Raw genomic sequence first — 18,962 nt, forward strand, 5'->3', positions numbered from 1 at the left:
TATGGTAACGTTCCCCACTATAACGATTCAAAGCAGCATGGATTGCTGAATTTGTTACCGATTCACTCCTATATTGGCAAAATCGGCAACATTTCATCGTTCATTGCATGTTTTTCTGTTTAGTTTTATCTTTATCAATAGTTTTGGCTCACTTACATTCATTCAAGTAGCTTATTATTTATTTGACTTCGCTCGAGTTTGAAATACCGAAATTTATACCAGTCGTCGACTATGCCAGTTATTCCTAAGCAGCTGCGTCGACCAAGGTGTGTAGATATATAAAAAAAAACCTTGGTTTCGACTATATCATACCGGAACTGCTCAACGGCGAGAGAGAAACTCTGAGAGAGGAATCTACGAGCTACCATGAAAGGGTTCTTAGGAGTCTGGGATAATGAAGACGGTCACTGTTGTCGGGTCTTGGAAGTGAAACACCACGCAAAAAGTTGGACTGTGTCCTAACCAAAAATATACAATCGGGTGTGAAGTGATTGGCACATGGTGTCGAAGTGAAGGGATTTTGAAGCATCCCCACCTGCTCCGAAAAGCGCTCCGCTGCTTCCAGGCGCTTTGTCGGATTTTGGAACCCGGCCACACTCGATAGAAGCCCGCCAATACGGCTTCCGTTGTATAGCTCCCACCTTACACCACTGGAAACCAACCCACGTGGTAGAGCTATCGGACAGTAACAACCAACATTGAACGTTCCTGAAAGTTGATACGGGTCCCACCCCTGTGGAACCGATTCAACTGTAAACATCGAATCGGCTACCCTTTGAAGAACCCGTGCTTTGATCCCGAAGATCTTCCTGGTCAGCTCCAAAATCCAGGAAAAAGAACCTCGCTGCTCTAGACGTCACGACCGTAAGCTTGGCCGGCTATTCCCAAAGGCTTGGACGGATGGAATTTCAACACACTGGCAAGTCAAATAAAAGTAAAATGAATTCTAATTTTGTAAACGTCTAAATAACTTTTAAGTGAGTCCCTAGTATCTTGTTTTGGTCGGTGAATGTTCCACTTTGTTATAATAGCGATTGGTCGTCCCAATTCTCCCCGAGATCGTTAGGAGCGACCCTGAGAGCACGTAAGTACCGGTTGAGCTAGCTGGCAGTTACGGCCCAAAACGATAACTTTCAATTGGCGATCCTTCGGAAAGGAAAAATATTCTAGTCTTTGACTCGTCACTGACTAGAATATTTTGGCGTATCTCAGGGAGACTCAAGACCATCAGTGGCTTGTCTTGATTGTTCAACTTTTATTTCAGCTTGCTTCATATTCGGAGTAACTTCCGTTTAAAAAAGAGTCAAAGCGGGTTCAGTCGTGTTGGGGGCCCTAACTTCAGCTATTTCTTGCCGGTTGTTTCTGTGCGTCGCCTTGTGGTTTCTTACCTACAGGATCACGAATTCTGACCTACTTATTCATTGCCTTTTGTATTACAGTTCTTTATTGCTTACGGTTTTTTGATTGTGGTTCAAAATGGGGCCATCTATTAAGGAACTGCGGCAGAGATTCGTAAAGCGATATTTAAATATGCGTCCAGATCTATTAGACAGCGCCGACATAGATACAGAACTGGAAATGAGAAGATTTGTAGTTACCGGCGATAAATCAATAAGCCGTAGGCGACGCATTTTGAGAGATTTGTTGAGGCAGGAGAAAGAAGAAGGCTTACCGGAAATGATTGTTCCGGGAATACCCGAACAGGAATTAATTCTTTGTCGTAATAGAGTGCTTCAGTTTCATACGGTGCTAACTACTAGCAAAGTGGCGCCTAAATATATGTATGCGTTGTTACATTTAGCGAATCGGTTAGCGGTGTTAGGTCACGTTTCAGATTTTGCGGGGAGTACAGAAGCTATTGATTTATTAAATAATGTTTGTGATAAACTTGATATTTACTTTAAAACGGATTCAGCAGATTCGAATCCAGATCAGGATATTATTGATAATTTGTTTGACAAGGCAGAGGGAGGAGTAGTAGGAGATTCGGTTGCCGAACAGGAGGCTATTGAGTGCTTGAAACGTATGGGAGTTATCTCCGGGGAGCTTGATAGACCAAATGCGAACGTTTTCCGCGATTCTTTAATAGCGTTGGAGAAAGAACTTACCGTGCTGCGAAGTAGACTATCTTCCTCTGAGCCTTCTGGCACTTCTAATTTGAGCACGGGGAACATCGAAACCTACACCGGAACAATTCCGAAGACATCAGACGGTGCTTGCAATCTTATGATCGTTACCAGCCAATACTCGAGGCCTGTAACTACCCCAATGGTGACGACATCCATATATACTTCCAATTACTTACCGATCCATACGAGAAATCAAAATACGACTCCATATCCTCAAATTTTACCATCCTATTCCAGTTTCAGTCAGGCTAACCATGTAACATCTTTCCCCCCTACTGAGCTGGAAAATTCTGTGTTTCATTCTTCGCAGCAGATAGCACCATATATTAACCTTACGTCAAATAGTGCCCAAAGTTCTGCAACTCATTCGAACGCACTCACATCTCACTTGCCACCTCCAATTAAACCGCCCCAATTACCCCAATCAATTGGACATCCTTCCCAGACTGCAGGCGTATCTAGACCGTATTCATCTGTTGCTGCGCCTCAACCCACGTTCGCGTTCCCCGCGTCAAGCGCATTTCCACCAGCCTCATTTGCGAATCCTTTTGCCTCAAATAGCACCTCACCTTACGCGTACCCGCCAGAAAGAAACAACACTGTTTCTCACAGATCCCTCCCCGTCTCACTGTGGAAAATTGAAAAATATAACGGCACAGATCGTGGTGTCAAACTGAATGAGTTTCTCGCGTTAGTGGAACAGTTGGCCCAGTCTGAAAGAATGTCTGAACATGAGCTGTTCGACTCCGCCTTTCATCTGTTTGACGGCCCCGCGAAAAGTTGGTACATGTCCATGCGACACCCGCACCCAGGGTGACTATTCAACTGGCAGCATTTAATCTTGGAGCTAAAGCGCAACTTTGCTCATCCTGAACTAGACATACTTTTACGTTGCCAAATTTATCAACGACGACAGCAAAGGAACGAGACTTTCCAGGAGTATTATTTTGCTATGGATAAACTTTTCCGAAGTATGATGACTCCGATGGAAGACCGCGAAAAACTTGAAATCATGAAACGAAATTTGCGCAATGATTATAAAAAATCCCTTCTATGGCAACCAATTCTAGACTTACCTCAGCTTATACATGCTGGCCACATTATCGATTCGTCGAACTTCTCGATGTACAATCAGGTATTCGGTCAGGACCGTACGGTAAATGCTGTAACCCTTAATAATAACCCTACACACAACCCTGATAACTCGCGTTCAACTCGTTCAAACCGAAATCAAAATGAAAATTGGAAAAATCCCGCTAGAAAATCATCAAACGACAACCCACGACCTACGAATAGCTATCGCGATGCTAGAAACGCCCCTGGACCAAAATCGATCCCCCCTAGAGAGCCAGAACCGGGGCCATCTCAATCTCGTCGCCCGATGGACTATCTCGTGGAAGGGTACAAGCCGCCACCTGCAAACGTATGCCTTAATTGCCGCCAACCCGACCATCAAGTACAACATTGTAGGTCTATTAACGGTTTGTTGTGTTATATTTGTGGGTTCAAAGGATACGACACCACTCGCTGTCCCTATTGCCAAAAAAACGGCAGGCCGACGACCGAAAATCGCCGAACGTCGGAAGAATCCGCGTGAGAGTCCCCGGTTTTGAACTGAGCTCTCTCGACTATGAGCCAGTTCTGTCTGAGTGGTATTCGGGTCGCGCGAATACCAATACCCCCGAAGTCCTGCAAATAACCTTCCCAACTAGCTTTGATAATCGACCCTACGCCTGGGTCTACGTCCATGATCTACGCGTCAAAGGATTGCTAGACTCAGGTAGTAATCGAACGCTTATCAGTGATAAGCTGTTCTCGCGTTTACGCGGGGTAAAACTGAAACCTTTATCGTTAAATTTAGATTTAAAATCCGCAGACGGCGGAAATTTATTAATACTAGGAGAAATAATGATTCCATATAAATTCGAAAATAAAACAAAAATTGTTCCCACTTTAGTCATTAAGGATTTACTTGTAGAATGTTTGTTAGGAATGACCTTCTGGTCCAAGTTTAAAATCTACCCTCAGATTCGACAATGTGCCCTATTACAAGAAGAGAGTGACATTGAATCGATAGCTCCTGAATGTATGCTTACCCCTACAGAAGCCCAGGACCTAGAGAAAATAAAACTCATGTTTCAGATCGCCAAACCGGGATACTTACCCACGACTTCTGTTACCCAACACATAATCGAGATTGCTGACGAATGGAAATCCAAACCGCCAGTCAGGCAATACCCCTACACTATGTCGCCCAAAACACGTGAAAAGGTGGTCGCCGAACTTGACCGAATGCTGGAAGTGGGTATCATTGAGCGCTGTCAGTCTGATTGGTCGCTCCCGGTGGTACCCGTGATCAAGCCTTCGGGCAAAGTCCGCCTCTGCTTAGACGCACGTAAACTAAACGAACGCACGGTTCGCGATGCGTATCCACTCCCCCATCCGGGACGGATACTGGGACAGCTACCCAAAGCTCGCTACTTAAGCACTATCGATCTATCCGAGGCGTTCCTTCAGATCCCTCTGGAGGAACGTTCTCGAAATTACACGGCGTTCAGTATTCAAGGTTCTGGGATGTACCGATTCACCCGATGCCCTTTTGGCTTAGCAAACAGTCCAAGTCGCCTGGCCCGGACGATGGATTTAGTTCTAGGTAATGGAGAATTAGAACCCTTTGTCTTTGTCTACCTCGACGATATAGTTGTAGTGAGTGAAACGTTTGGACACCACCTACAACTATTAGCCGAGGTAGCCAAGAGATTACGGGATGCTAATCTCTCCATAAACCTTGACAAATCCCACTTCGGAGTAAATGAACTGCCATTCCTAGGTTACCTTCTCTCAACCAACGGCCTACGCGCGAACCCTGAAAAGATAAAACCAATCGTCGAGTATGAACGGCCAACAACTGTGACCAAATTACGCCGGTTCCTAGGAATGGCCAATTATTATCGCCGATTTATACAGGACTTCAGCGGAGCTACTGCCCCTTTGACGGATCTGCTTAAAACTAAGGCCAAGACTATTTCCTGGACCGACCAGGCTGAAGAAGCTTTTTGCGCGATAAAAGAAAAGTTAATCAGTTCACCAATCCTCGTAAGTCCGGATTTTTCAAAAGAATTTACAATTCAAACCGACGCTAGTGATGTAGCAGTCGCTGGCGTCCTTACGCAAGTCCTCGAAGAACAAGAAAGGGTCATCGCGTATTTTTCTCATAAGCTTAGTACTCCCCAAAGGAACTACCACGCTTGTGAGAAAGAAACGCTGGCCGCAATCCTGTCCATCGAGGCCTTCCGTGGATATATTGAGGGTTCCCACTTCACGATAGTGACAGATTCTTCCGCCCTCACACATATTCTCCGTACAAAGTGGAAGACATCCTCCCGCTGTAGTAGGTGGAGCCTTTCCCTACAGCAATATAACATGACAATACGGCATCGGAAAGGAAAGGATAACGTGGTAGCCGATGCCTTGTCACGTTGTGTTGCTGTGGTAACAGCTGCACCTACTTCAGAATGGTATGATGAGCTTATTAAAAAAGTTTCAGATCAACCTGATAATTATGTTGATTTCCAAGTAATGGATGGCGCCCTTTATAAATTCGTATCAACTCCCATTCAGCCTTACGACCACAGGTTTGAATGGAAGCTTGTAGTTCCCCCCGAGAAAAGAAAAGCAGTGCTCAAAGAATGCCATGACGATTTGATGCATATCGGTACGGACAAAACAATGGCCAAAGTTAGGCTGAAGTATTACTGGCCAAAAATGGCCAAGGATGTAAGGGAATATATTCAAGCTTGCTCTTTGTGCAAGGAAACTAAACCAGCCTGCATCCCAGTCGTACCCACAATGGGTGAACAAAGGATGGTGACACATCCTTGGCAAATAATAGCGGTTGACTACATTGGTCCGCTTCCACGTAGCAAAAGAGGCAATCAACACCTCCTAGTTGTCACCGACCTCTTTAGTAAATGGTGTATATTAATACCTGTGAAGAAAATCAATAGCACTACACTATGTACTCACCTGCGGGACCAGTGGTTCTTCCGGTTCTCAACTCCTGAATCACTTATTTCGGATAACGCGTCTGTCTTCCTGTCCCGAGAGTTCAAAGATTTTCTCGAACAGTTTGGAGTGCGTCATTGGTTGAGCTCGAGATACCACTCTCAAGCCAATCCGGTGGAGAGAGTTAATCGAACAATCAATGCTGCGATACGCACCTATGTTCGAGAAGATCAGAGACTCTGGGACAGTAGGATCTCGGAGATCGAAACTGTGTTAAATACCACTAGACATTCCGCGACCGAATTCACGCCGTACTTTGTTATTCATGGCCACGAGGCCTTCGCGAAGGGATCGGACCATCAATGGTTCGGATCCAATGACGAAACTATTCCTGATCAAAGAATCGAACATCAGAAACAAATATTTGATAAAATTTACGACCTTGTGAAAACTAATCTCACCAAGGCACACGAGTCAGCTAAGCATCGCTACAATCTGCGCCACCGGCGAAGCGCAAAGCCATTCGAGGTTGGCCAACTTGTCTATAAAAGAAACACAAAACAGTCCAGTGCCGCGGAAGGGTACAACGCCAAATATGGTCCTGTATACCTGCCGGCACGAATAAAAAAACGCATCGGAACCAGCTCATATGAACTGGAAGGAACCGATGGTAAATCCCTGGGGGTGTGGCCCGGCGCCCACCTCAAGCCAGGGTAATTTATTGCTATCCCTAACAGTGCCTATCCTATCATTCAAGCAGCGTTTTTTTCACTCGACCAGCACCTCCAATCATGAGTCGGTTGTATGTAACACACTGAACTGGTAATGAGGAAATTTAAACTTGTTATCCTTATTTGCTCCCTTTCTCTATCCTCCGTCGTAGGCAGGTTGGGCCGCCTTAGTAGCTTGTTCTCCTGTTCCAGAGGATTCGGATATCATGATGTATCCTAGAATACCGAATCATTTCCCAGTTAGTAAATGAAAAAAATAATAATAATAATAATAAACAAATACTTACTAACAGTGTCGATAGTAGTTCCACGGATTTTAACAGCGGTCTCTTCCTCCTGATTCGGTCCTGATCATCCCCAAGGCCGAAGGAACTGAACCGGAAAGTCTTCTTGTGGCATTCCTGGCAAGAAACCTTGGTGAACCAAAGTGGTCAACACAGGAGAGAAAACTTACCATCCCCTAGTAGAAAGTACACGTCGGTTTCCTTTTATACTCCCGGAGTTCCCCATCGTTGATTCCTCACGCTTTACCTGTTCGGATAAGTACCGTAGATTCGAATAAGTATTTTAATTTAATAATAGAACAATTTAATATTACCTGCAAACAAAATAAGTAGCTAATTTACTCTGCCTGCCTAGGATGGCTTTGGTTTTGTTTATATGACAGTTTGCACAGCTGAACCGATCTTGGTTAGTTTCATTTCGACTAGGCCACTATGGGCCCTGTGGTTCTCTAAATAGGTAAAAAGTGCGTTTAGTTGTTCGCTCTTTCGTTGTAGGAAATTATATCGAGAAGAAGCGGGTTAAACGGTGTAATTGTAACTTTCATTGAAATTAGGTTTCAATTGTAAAGAATTGATTAAGTGGCAGAAGCCAAGTTATGCCAGTTTTTCGACCGATCGTTTTTGTTTCCAAAGGGCGTTGCGCTGGAGACCGGAGTCATCGCGACGCTGATGGTCAGTACACGGTGGCTCGATTCAGAGCCATGCGCGAAATTTGAGCGGAGTTGATAACAACGTTGATGCCCTATGACCCCGCTTCTGCCCCGGACTCAAATAACGTGTCGGTCACCAACGTGGCAAGGCATTAGAGCCTTTAAGTAGAAAAACAGAATCTCTGAGGCAGAAATGAAGTATTGTCTCTAGAATAGATTTATAATAAAATGGATAATGAATGAATGAGTGAATGATTATATGAATGAATGTTATGGAGGACGCGTCCAATGAAAGGGAAAAGAATGAATGAATGGTGTGAAAATGGTTAACGGCTAGGTCTTTCTCTGTCATAAATAGAGAAGTGTAATGCAATTGGCAAAGTATAAGTAGAGTCAGACGTGGTTCTGAATGGATTTGAAACAGCGCGAAGGGGATAATCCTAAGAAAAGGGTGTCTATAGAAACACATAGGCGGGACCGTCAAGAAGGGCTTATTTTGGTGGAACCGACCGACTGAATTGAAAAAAAAAAAAGGAAAATGGTCCAAGGAGCAAAGATGTGAAGCAAGCTGAATGAGGGTTGGATAATTTAAACACTGCACGAAAAATTTCACTTAAAATGAAATTTTTCTGGTCGAACTGGGGGAGAATTGTTACCGATTCACTCCTATATTGGCAAAATCGGCAACATTTCATCGTTCATTGCATGTTTTTCTGTTTAGTTTTATCTTTATCAATAGTTTTGGCTCACTTACATTCATTCAAGTAGCTTATTATTTATTTGACTTCGCTCGAGTTTGAAATACCGAAATTTATACCAGTCGTCGACTATGCCAGTTATTCCTAAGCAGCTGCGTCGACCAAGGTGTGTAGATATATAAAAAAAACCTTGGTTTCGACTATATCATACCGGAACTGCTCAACGGCGAGAGAGAAACTCTGAGAGAGGAATCTACGAGCTACCATGAAAGGGTTCTTAGGAGTCTGGGATAATGAAGACGGTCACTGTTGTCGGGTCTTGGAAGTGAAACACCACGCAAAAAGTTGGACTGTGTCCTAACCAAAAATATACAATCGGGTGTGAAGTGATTGGCACATGGTGTCGAAGTGAAGGGATTTTGAAGCATCCCCACCTGCTCCGAAAAGCGCTCCGCTGCTTCCAGGCGCTTTGTCGGATTTTGGAACCCGGCCACACTCGATAGAAGCCCGCCAATACGGCTTCCGTTGTATAGCTCCCACCTTACACCACTGGAAACCAACCCACGTGGTAGAGCTATCGGACAGTAACAACCAACATTGAACGTTCCTGAAAGTTGATACGGGTCCCACCCCTGTGGAACCGATTCAACTGTAAACATCGAATCGGCTACCCTTTGAAGAACCCGTGCTTTGATCCCGAAGATCTTCCTGGTCAGCTCCAAAATCCAGGAAAAAGAACCTCGCTGCTCTAGACGTCACGACCGTAAGCTTGGCCGGCTATTCCCAAAGGCTTGGACGGATGGAATTTCAACACACTGGAAAGTCAAATAAAAGTAAAATGAATTCTAATTTTGTAAACGTCTAAATAACTTTTAAGTGAGTCCCTAGTATCTTGTTTTGGTCGGTGAATGTTCCACTTTGTTATAATAGCGATTGGTCGTCCCAATTCTCCCCGAGATCGTTAGGAGCGACCCTGAGAGCACGTAAGTACCGGTTGAGCTAGCTGGCAGTTACGGCCCAAAACGATAACTTTCAAATTAGAACGCTAAATCCGTTGCTTTGGCGGGGAACAAGAACACAGGGAATGAGGAAAAAAAAGATATACAGTGCTGTGAAAAACGTTTACGTTTCTAGTGAGCTTGCAAATTAAATGTTATATGAATTCCGTATTTGACGAGTTCACACAGCTTGAAAGAATTCTCTCGAAAACCTGACATTATTTAGAACCATTATTCTAAATTTTAAGTCCTTAAGGTTGATTCTTAATTCCGTACCAGTTTGAATAAGATGCTCTGTTCAGATTTTGGTTTTTGATAGAAGATAAAACGGTGAATAGGGTAGTGGCAGCCAGATTATGTTCAAATAGATGAATGCGTACTGTGAAAGGTGGTAGGGGTAGCTTCAAGAGAAAGAGAAGAAGCTTTCCAGCAAAGATGTAAGAAGAAAACATAGAGAAAAAAATAAAGAAATGATTCGGGGAGAAGAAGGAAGCTCAGAGAAAAGGTAAAAAGTGGTTTTCCACAATGTGAGTGAATCAGGAGAAATTAAAATGGATGCAAAGAAATTTGCCGTTTGTGTTATGGAAATAATTTCCATTGTACTAAAAAGCTTGTAGAGTGCATTGGTATGATTTGAGTTAAGGTAAAACTGGGATTAAAATGGTAAGATTTGAGATTCAAGTAAAGGTAAGATAACATTATTATATATCATATGTTTCATTCAATATATAAATATAAGAACGACCAATCAGTTGCCAATTGGACAGGTATCTAAACGTATGCGTAATACCTGTCGTAGATTAAAAACATTAAAAATGTTATTAAATTTAAAACGGTTGCGTAAATGATTGACTCGTTCATCCAACAAACACATACACCTACACATCAAGCACTCAATACATAACAGTTCACACCAAACCATGGTGTCGGGTATGTGGTTAGTTGCATTGCAGATTTGCCGTACTTATAATCTAAAGAATGCAATTAAGCGCATACGTTGGCGAAACTGCGGTGAATCCGTGCACCCATGGTGGCTTATTTACATACATACATACATACATACGAACTATTTGTGTTCGAAAATGACGTATTTTTCCTGTATGATTAAAAAATAGCTCTAAAAATTGTAGAATATTAAATTAATTATGTGGGATAATTGACACAATTAGTTTCCTGGTTATTGCCTATTTTTTAAAGGGTTATCGGCGAAGAATAAAAATAGGATTTGAAAAATACTCTTCAAATTTGCAGAAGCGTTTTTCTCAGTTCTCAGTATTTCGGTTTCATTCGACGTAATGAAAGTTCACGCGAGATATGGTTTTTGTTGAAACTATGTTGATGCAGTAAATGCATCAAGCCGGTTTTTAAATTCAAAATTTCGATTCAGAATTCACATTTGTGACCCAAATTCTGAATTCAAATTCAAATTTTATATCCAGTGTTCAGATTGATTAATTAAAGAAATCTGTAAGTTACTTTTTTATTGTAGCTATCTATATACTGGAAATCTGATCAGAATTGGATTCAATTGAGGGTTGGAGATTATATATCTAAAATTACAGCCTTTTTCATCCTGGTGACAACCCAGTTGTGCACTAAGTGCTGTCAACTTCATATAAAAAACGCAATGAAAGCACTTAGTGCTCAACTGGGTTTGAAAAAAAAGGGGTAGTAAATTTTCAGTTTTTTTTTTCATTTCTAAAATCATTAAAATTTAAATTAATGATTTGTAGAAGTATTTATATATGAATATGAATATAAAATTTTGTATACGCATGTTTTTTTTTAATCATTTGAAGACTATTTATACATGAATGTTTTGAACCGCAAATTCTCTGTTTGAAGAAGTATAAACACAGAGAACAGACGTACAAGCTCGAACAAAAAATCTTCAAAAAAGTGTGTAAAATTTCAAATGCAGACATCCAAAAAATATGTTGAAAATTGACTTTAAACAGTGGCACCTATTGCGCCGTTCAAAAGTTACAAATCAAATTTTCAAGTGTACAGTTTTCGAAAAGGCGTAATCGTATATATGAACTCATAATTAAACTAAAGCCGCTGGAAATTTTACACAAGTTTCGTGGGCTAGCTTGTACGTCTGTTCTCTGTGGTATCAATTGGATTTTTAAATTAGAATTTTCTCTCGCATTCCACATTTTCCTTCTAGCTTTTCTAACGCATTGCAGACCAATTACGAGATACCTCATTGAAAAACTCAAACCTTTTATTTCTCTTCGAAAACGATTTCAATATCATCTTAGTAGTAAAATTACAAACTAAGGGGGCGTTCCACGTGGACAAAAAAGTGTCATTTTTCGAATTAAGGAAATTTAGGGATTCGTACTTATTGAAACGAGTAAGGTTAGATAACAAGTAGGGAAAATTCAACTACGGTAAGATAGTGAAAGCTTTTGAAAATGATACCGAGACGTTAGCATATGATATCATTTATTTGATACGACTAGGGTTGGTCGATCTTGGATCAATCTTTGGAAGATCGATTTTTTCAACTCAGATCTTCGATTTTTTGGATCGATTCTTTAGCATTGAAACAATCGATTAGATCGGTTTATTTTCGATTCAATCTTTCGAACTTTTGGATTCCTTTTCTCGCTGAGCCGAGATAATTACATCCGATTTAGATTATCGACTTAATGTCAAACAGTGCCAACTATTGAGCATCTAGTCTAAGCTTGCTAGATTATTGCCCAAATATTTAATACTAAATTTGAAAATGGTTCGGTTGCGCAAATTTCCTTGAAAAAGCCCTGTTTTGCCAGGATTTATTCTCCTTACTTGCAAAGATAAACAAAAAAGAAATGAAATTTTGCGCCTAAAGTACGATTTAAAATATCTGTTGACAGGATTTCAATTTTTTTAATTTTCAAATTTTCCTGGATGTGTCCCCGAATTTTAGCTTGTGAAATTTGCATTTATATTTCAGGTTTTCAGATGAAATAAAGGGTGATACGGTCAAAATTTGGTCAAGGGAAAACGCGTGTAAATCGGTGAAATCGTTTATTTAAAAAATCAAATTAAATTTCTTTTTCAAGTTTAATTAGTATAAGATTCAGGAAAAACATTCAGTTAGACTTCCGCTGTTCCAAATCTGAATTGCCGGGCCTTACGCTTAACCCCTGCCATCAGATTTTATACAGCCACCTTGTCCACTTTCTTCACCGCAGAAAGCCAGTTTGCCTTGAACTGCTGCTCGTCCTTAGCAGTTTTTTTTGGTCTTCTTTAGGTTCCGCTTGACAATAGCCCAGTATTTCTCAATTGGGCGGAGCTCTGGCGTGTTGGGAGGGTTCTTGTCCTTGGGAACCACCTGCACGTTGTTGGCGGCGTATCACTCCATGGCCTTTTTACCGTAATGGCAAGATGCCAAATCCGGCCAAAACAATACGGAACAACCGTGTTTCTTCAGGAAAGGCAGCAGACGTTTATTCAAACACTCTTTCACGTAAATTTTTTGGTTGACAATCCCGGAAGCTATGAAAATGCTGCTTTTCAAGCCACAGGTACAGATGGCTTGCCAAACCAGATATTTCTTCGCGAACTTCGACAGTTTCATGTGCTTGAAAATATCTGCTACCTTTCCCCTTCCTTTTTCCGTATAAAACTCGCTTGTAGTCGGCTTTGACGTAGGTTTCGTCGTCCATTACCACGCAATCAAACTTCGTCAGCATCGTCGTGTACAGCCTCTGATATCGCGCTTTGGCCGTCGTATTTTGTTTATCATCGCGATTTGGAGTCACTACCTTCTTGTAAGTCGATAGTCCGGCTCGTTTTTTGGCTCGATGCACGGTTGTAGACGATACACCCAGCTTATTTACGGCATCTCGGAGAGAGAGGTTAGGGTTTCGCTTGAAACTACCAGCAACTCTCTTTCGATTCCCCCCCGATCCAGACTTCCTGGCTGCCGACAAACTTTCCCCAAACACTTTAATTACAATTGTAACGGTTGATTTGGCAACTTTTTGCGATTTTGCCAGCTATGCGTGCGAGTAGCTCGGATTTTCGCGATGCGCGAGCAAAATTTTGATACGCTGCTCTTCTTCCTTGGACGGAATTTTGACAACTGAAGAGTGAATTCCAAAATCAAAATAGGAGCAACATTCTACACACACACCTTTAAAATGAGGGGTGTTCAAGTTTTTTTAATGCAAAATTGAAAGAAATACGTCAAGTTTTGACCGTATCACCCTTTAGTCCGGCCCGGATACGCGCGGGGTAAATTCTGGCAACTTTAATCAATTCGACATTGGAGTTTGATTGGCTTTTGTGGAGTTTTTGTATGCAGATTTCGATACATCGTGCGAACCTAAATTGAAATGTTAATAAAAGTAGCTCTCCCTTGTGAATACTGGAAAAGATCTATCTATCAAAGATCGATTCTCCAGCTCCAATTTTTTAGGGTGGATCGATCCTTCGACTTTTTAACTGACTCGATCTTGGAGATCGATCTTTTCCTGAAGTTCGAGCAATACTAGATACGACATTGCTATATACTGCTTGATTCAATTGGAGGTTAGGTTAACTCGAAGCTCATATGGGGCCTACCAACCGTCGCACGTCGAGCACTATCTTAAAGCTTTATCCAACTGGTGCTTCAGGACTCTCGGGTTCTGTTGCCGCTATCCGACTCTAAGATATACTAGCCAGGCGCTCATAAACCCAGAAACATGTAATTTTTATTCTATGTCTTTAGTTGTTGATTGAATAAACTATTCTATTCTATTCTATTTTTATTTATTTAAAGAGGATTTTAACTTTCGTGGTCATTCATTTTCTGTATCGAGGAATTGGAATTGAATAAACAAATAAACACAAAACATTTCCTGATACCAAATAATTTGAATATTGAAATTAACAAAAAAAAAATGGACGAAGATGGGCATTCGAGGTTGGACACATTTGAAAACTTTTGTTGAAGGTTGGGGACGAAATGCCGAACTAATACCGTATTCGTTTCCGTTCAGTTTCGCACCGGTGCACTACTGGTAGTGCAATTTTTGTGGTCTCCTTGCTCGTTTTCATGATGAATGTGAACGGTGAGTAACACATTTTCACTCTGAAAATATTCAGTGTTATTTGTGTCCTCATCAATACTATCGTGAATTTTGACATCTTTCACAGATGAGTAAAATAAGTTTTGTAATTTGCATGGGTTCACGCCAAAGCTGTTAACTTGCTGAAAAATCTTTAACTCTGTCTGCTAGTTCCTTTTTTCAATATTTAAGGTGCAACATAAGGCATATTCAGCATAAATTTTAGGAGATTCTAGCTTTGGAAGTTATAATTTATGAATTTAAAATAAAACAAATGATCAAAAAGCCATATAATAAACTGCTAACGTCAAAATTTATACTGTTAGATATACTCGAACTACCAGTTTATCTCAGAAATTACTATTTTATTCGTCAGTTCGTTCTTATGCATGGTGCACGCATAAAATGTGATACAACAAATATTTCACAACACCCTTCCCCCTACACTCGCTAGGAGGTAGATTTTAAAATAAGAAACCTACGAATTTCGATAATTCAATAACCGATTAACAGAGTGAAATAAATAAATAATTTTGAGTACAGATAAAGCCGGCTGAGTTTCGTTTCGTTTAACTGTTCGCTTATAGAAACTGCCATAAAATTTAATCAAAACCTAGCAAATATCGTAGCTCTGTTAATCTGTAATATGTATCTGGTATAAATTCACGAGAAGGTAATTTTTTGCCGTAAAATTTCAAATAATTGTAAATGATGATGATGGTTCAAGATTATTTGAATTTTTTTTTATATCATTGAAAATTTGCTGTAGGTATTCGTTTCGTACCATTAACGTAAATCTCTTGGAACATACCTTCTTTTGCTTATTATGTCATGTGATGATCAAGACTACCTTCTTCCACCGGCCATAACAGAAAAGAACATACCTTCAAAGTGAAAAGTATAGTAGGTAATTAAAATGGGTGTAAAAACGAATACATTCCTTCAAAACTCACTCCAGCCACAGATAGAACGGTCAAGTTTACTTACCATCAGATACTAAGTGGATTAAAATAAACCATGCGGGCGAAAGGATTAAAGAGAATTATCATCGACCGTATACGTGTCTCATGAAAATAAACTAATTATCCGCTGCTTAAATTTAAACTCGTATTTCACTGAGTAGCGGAGGAATGTACTGTTCCATGCAGAACTACCCCTACTCATCTTTCTTCCTGCTTCAGTTCGATGCGATGATATAACAGTGTGAGGGTTAGAGATCTGACAAAACAATGTTGTGTTTGTCATTGGCGAATTTTAAAGTATTGGCCTACATGAAAAATGATTGAATAATAGATATGATCTCTCAAATTAATTATCCGAGAGAATCTATAATTGAAAATCCGGGAAAAGCCATGCATGGAAGAAAATCGTTGGTTCTGACCCTGAAACTCATATTTCATGAAAACATAATTTGATTTTTTTTATTTGATCCCAGATATAAAATGTTTACCAAATGTAAACTGTAAAACGTTGAGATCTGTTGTTAACACGAAAACTTTTTTTAGTCGAAAGTCTTCTTGCAGCGACTAAGACTAAGACGTGAATAGTTTTTCTAAAATGATTCCCAAGGCCCAATTCCTAATGATTCGTAAGGCATTTTTAAAATGATTTTTCATTTGGTTGGGCTCTATTTGTGTTCCAATTTTCCCAAAACTGTTTAAAATGAAAATATTTATGAAAAAGATAAATATGACAAAACCATTTTTTTTTCGTTTCGGTTATAGTCGAAAAATGAAAATTAATCACAATAATAAAATACAGTTAACACATTCAGAACCGCCGTAAACTTTATCAAAAAACCTGACAGATGTATTTTTGAGTCACCGAAAGTGTTGTGTTACATTTTGAAGGAAAGTGTTTTATTATTAAATGTTTAACATTTGAGTTATGCTTCTTACAGTAGCACATTCGCGGCAAGCGAAAAAAAAACGTGAATCCACATTTCTCATATTTGGTCCGCCATGTCTTAAATCAAAACAAAGATGAAAAAATTAAAAAGAAACATAATGAAACACACAAAAGTAATGCAAATATGACAAAAATGACAAATACGATTATATTTGAAACATTAAAAAAAAATATAACCAAAAACTACAGAACTTACAAAAAATAACAAAACTTTTAAATATGAAATAGCTTAAAAATGAAAAAAAAACTACAGTGGCCTAGTAAAATCAAATGACAAAAATTTTCAACAAAATTTCCAATTTCATTTTGTCAGATTTTTTTTTTCATTTTTTGTCATGTTTGTGCATTTGAACCTCAGTGAATTTGTCATTTTGGTTGTTTCTGCAAATATTGTGATATTTAAAAAAATATTTTATTATTAGTTAGTTTTAGAGCCACCCTATGTCGAACTAATTCTTATTTTATTCACATCGTTCTAGAATAGATTTTTTGAAGGGGTGGCCCTGATTTTTTTTATAGAATAGGAAAAAGTAAGCTTTTTAGGTAGCATTTTATCGGATCTCGACGTTTTTTAAAGTTAGTTGAAAATTAAAAAAAATCCACTTCCAAATTTAGGAAAAATTTTAGGGTTACAATTTTAACCTTGAGTCATCATATATTCGTTTGATTTGATTCATCGGTCTAAATATTCGATTGACCTAAAAATGTTCACCGATAATCTTTTGGGTCGCAAAAATTAACTGTAGGTACATGGAAGCTTTTGAGATTCGATGATGGAATTTGTCCTTCGTGCATTGCTGGAATTGCCACTGCCACCCTGATGGCAACCATCTAGCTCACATAAAACCAGATAATTTCGACTGATTTTACTCTCGGATTTGAGGTTGGTGAAAGCGAAAATTTAATTTTTTTTATCCATACAATAACCTTTCAATTTGCTTGGTAGGGTAGATTTAGCATATTGGATTTGAACATAGCTTTTTTCAAGAAGAATAAGGTTTTCGATAAGGCGTTCGATGATTTGCCAGGAAGAGGCAGAAAACCAGGACCATCTGACCCAAATCTGAACCGTAAGGTAAACAACCTCATCAACCGGAATCGATCGATGTCCATACGAGATTTGACGAAAAAAGCTAGGACATCGATCGGAATGGTACAGCGGGTCAAGAAGCAGAACAACCTGAAGACAAACAAGAAGCAGAAAGTGTCCAAACAAACGGCTGAACAAAAATCACGAGCCAAAACCAGAGCTCGGAAGCTGTATCATCGGATTTTGCAGAAGCCAGATGCGACCATGAAACTTATGTAAAAGAAGATTCCAGTCAGTGTTCCGAATATCACTCAATTCTCATGAGAGACACTGAAACGTTTTCAACAGCGAAAGCAAAACCTAAATTGTCGGTTGGTTTATCTCCCAGTGGGGCAAAGATTGTGTTCGACAGCGCTGCTCCGAGAATCAAAGAAATAAAATTTGAATGAGAGACGTTTCTTCTCCAGTTGGAATTCTCAACTGAGTGAGGAGCTACCTGATTTTCAGTTTCTTTTTTCAGTCAATAACTTTTCTTGCTCAATCACTCACTCACTCACTCACTCGTTTACTGATCGATGATCGAATGATGTCTGCCTGATACATCTTGCTTTGTTGTTGCTGTTTTTGGGGAGGATTAAAATAGTCATTCAAACACGCAGGCAGTACGTATGAACATTAGACTAGTTCACTTTTCGGCTTTTTTCGCTGATCACAACGCCACTTACAGGGTTTGATCCTCATTCATATTCAAGTACTCTGGCCGAATTTGAGCTCATTTGAGTAAGTTTCCAGCGTGCGCTAAGAGATTTATTGAAAAAAGTCCATTTTTCTGGAAAATTTCCGTAGATGTGTTCTAGCAAGCTGTTGTTAATATAAAATGATAATTTTATAGTGCTCGGTGATTGGTATGACAAGCATTCGTATGGACCTGTTCTAGATAATTGACTAAATCAAACCGAAGAAATTTAAAAATTCATAAACTACTAACTTTTACAGAAAATTTACTTACAAGTTGAGAGCTTAAAATCAGTGGTAAATAGAAATAAAAATATTTTTGATATAAACTTTTCATAAAAAGATAGCCTTATTTATAACCTTTAATTTTATGTATAACACTTAATGATCGCAAGAGTGCTAGCAAAGTTATTCAAATATCTATGCAACAAATTTGATTTGATAAAATATTTTTCATTCAAGTTTGCTCCACACCAACTTGTGCACAAGAAAGGATATTTTATTCAATCAAGTACCCCATGACGAGGCCAGGAGTTAAAAAAAGCGCGCGCTTTGATCAAGTTGTAAGCAAGTCCTCTTGATGCCACGTTTTGCGGGTTGCATGATGCTAAAACTTGAATGGAGACAACATTATGATTCAAAGAATGTGATGTGAATGTTTGAATATCTTTGCTTGTACTGTTGCGATAATTAAGTGTTATACATCAAATTAAAGGTTATAAATAAGGCTATCTTTTTATGGA

The 18,962-nt window shown here is 39.7% G+C and overlaps 1 protein-coding gene across 1 annotated transcript in view; it reads left to right on the top strand.

Annotated features, from left to right (window-relative positions):
- LOC129752916 (uncharacterized) overlaps window positions 1-18,962 on the top strand; it is a 131,573-nt gene that overhangs the window by 9,503 nt on the left and 103,108 nt on the right. Inside the window, exons 4-7 of the mRNA XM_055748706.1 lie at window positions 1,554-2,942; window positions 3,641-3,959; window positions 4,158-6,818; window positions 7,018-7,104. Coding sequence (XP_055604681.1) covers window positions 1,554-2,942; window positions 3,641-3,959; window positions 4,158-6,818; window positions 7,018-7,104 — 4,456 coding nt within the window. The remainder of the gene's footprint in view (window positions 1-1,553; window positions 2,943-3,640; window positions 3,960-4,157; window positions 6,819-7,017; window positions 7,105-18,962) is intronic.

Source organism: Uranotaenia lowii, chromosome 3 (assembly GCF_029784155.1).
Source record: "Uranotaenia lowii strain MFRU-FL chromosome 3, ASM2978415v1, whole genome shotgun sequence".
Classification (NCBI taxonomy): domain Eukaryota; kingdom Metazoa; phylum Arthropoda; class Insecta; order Diptera; family Culicidae; genus Uranotaenia; species Uranotaenia lowii.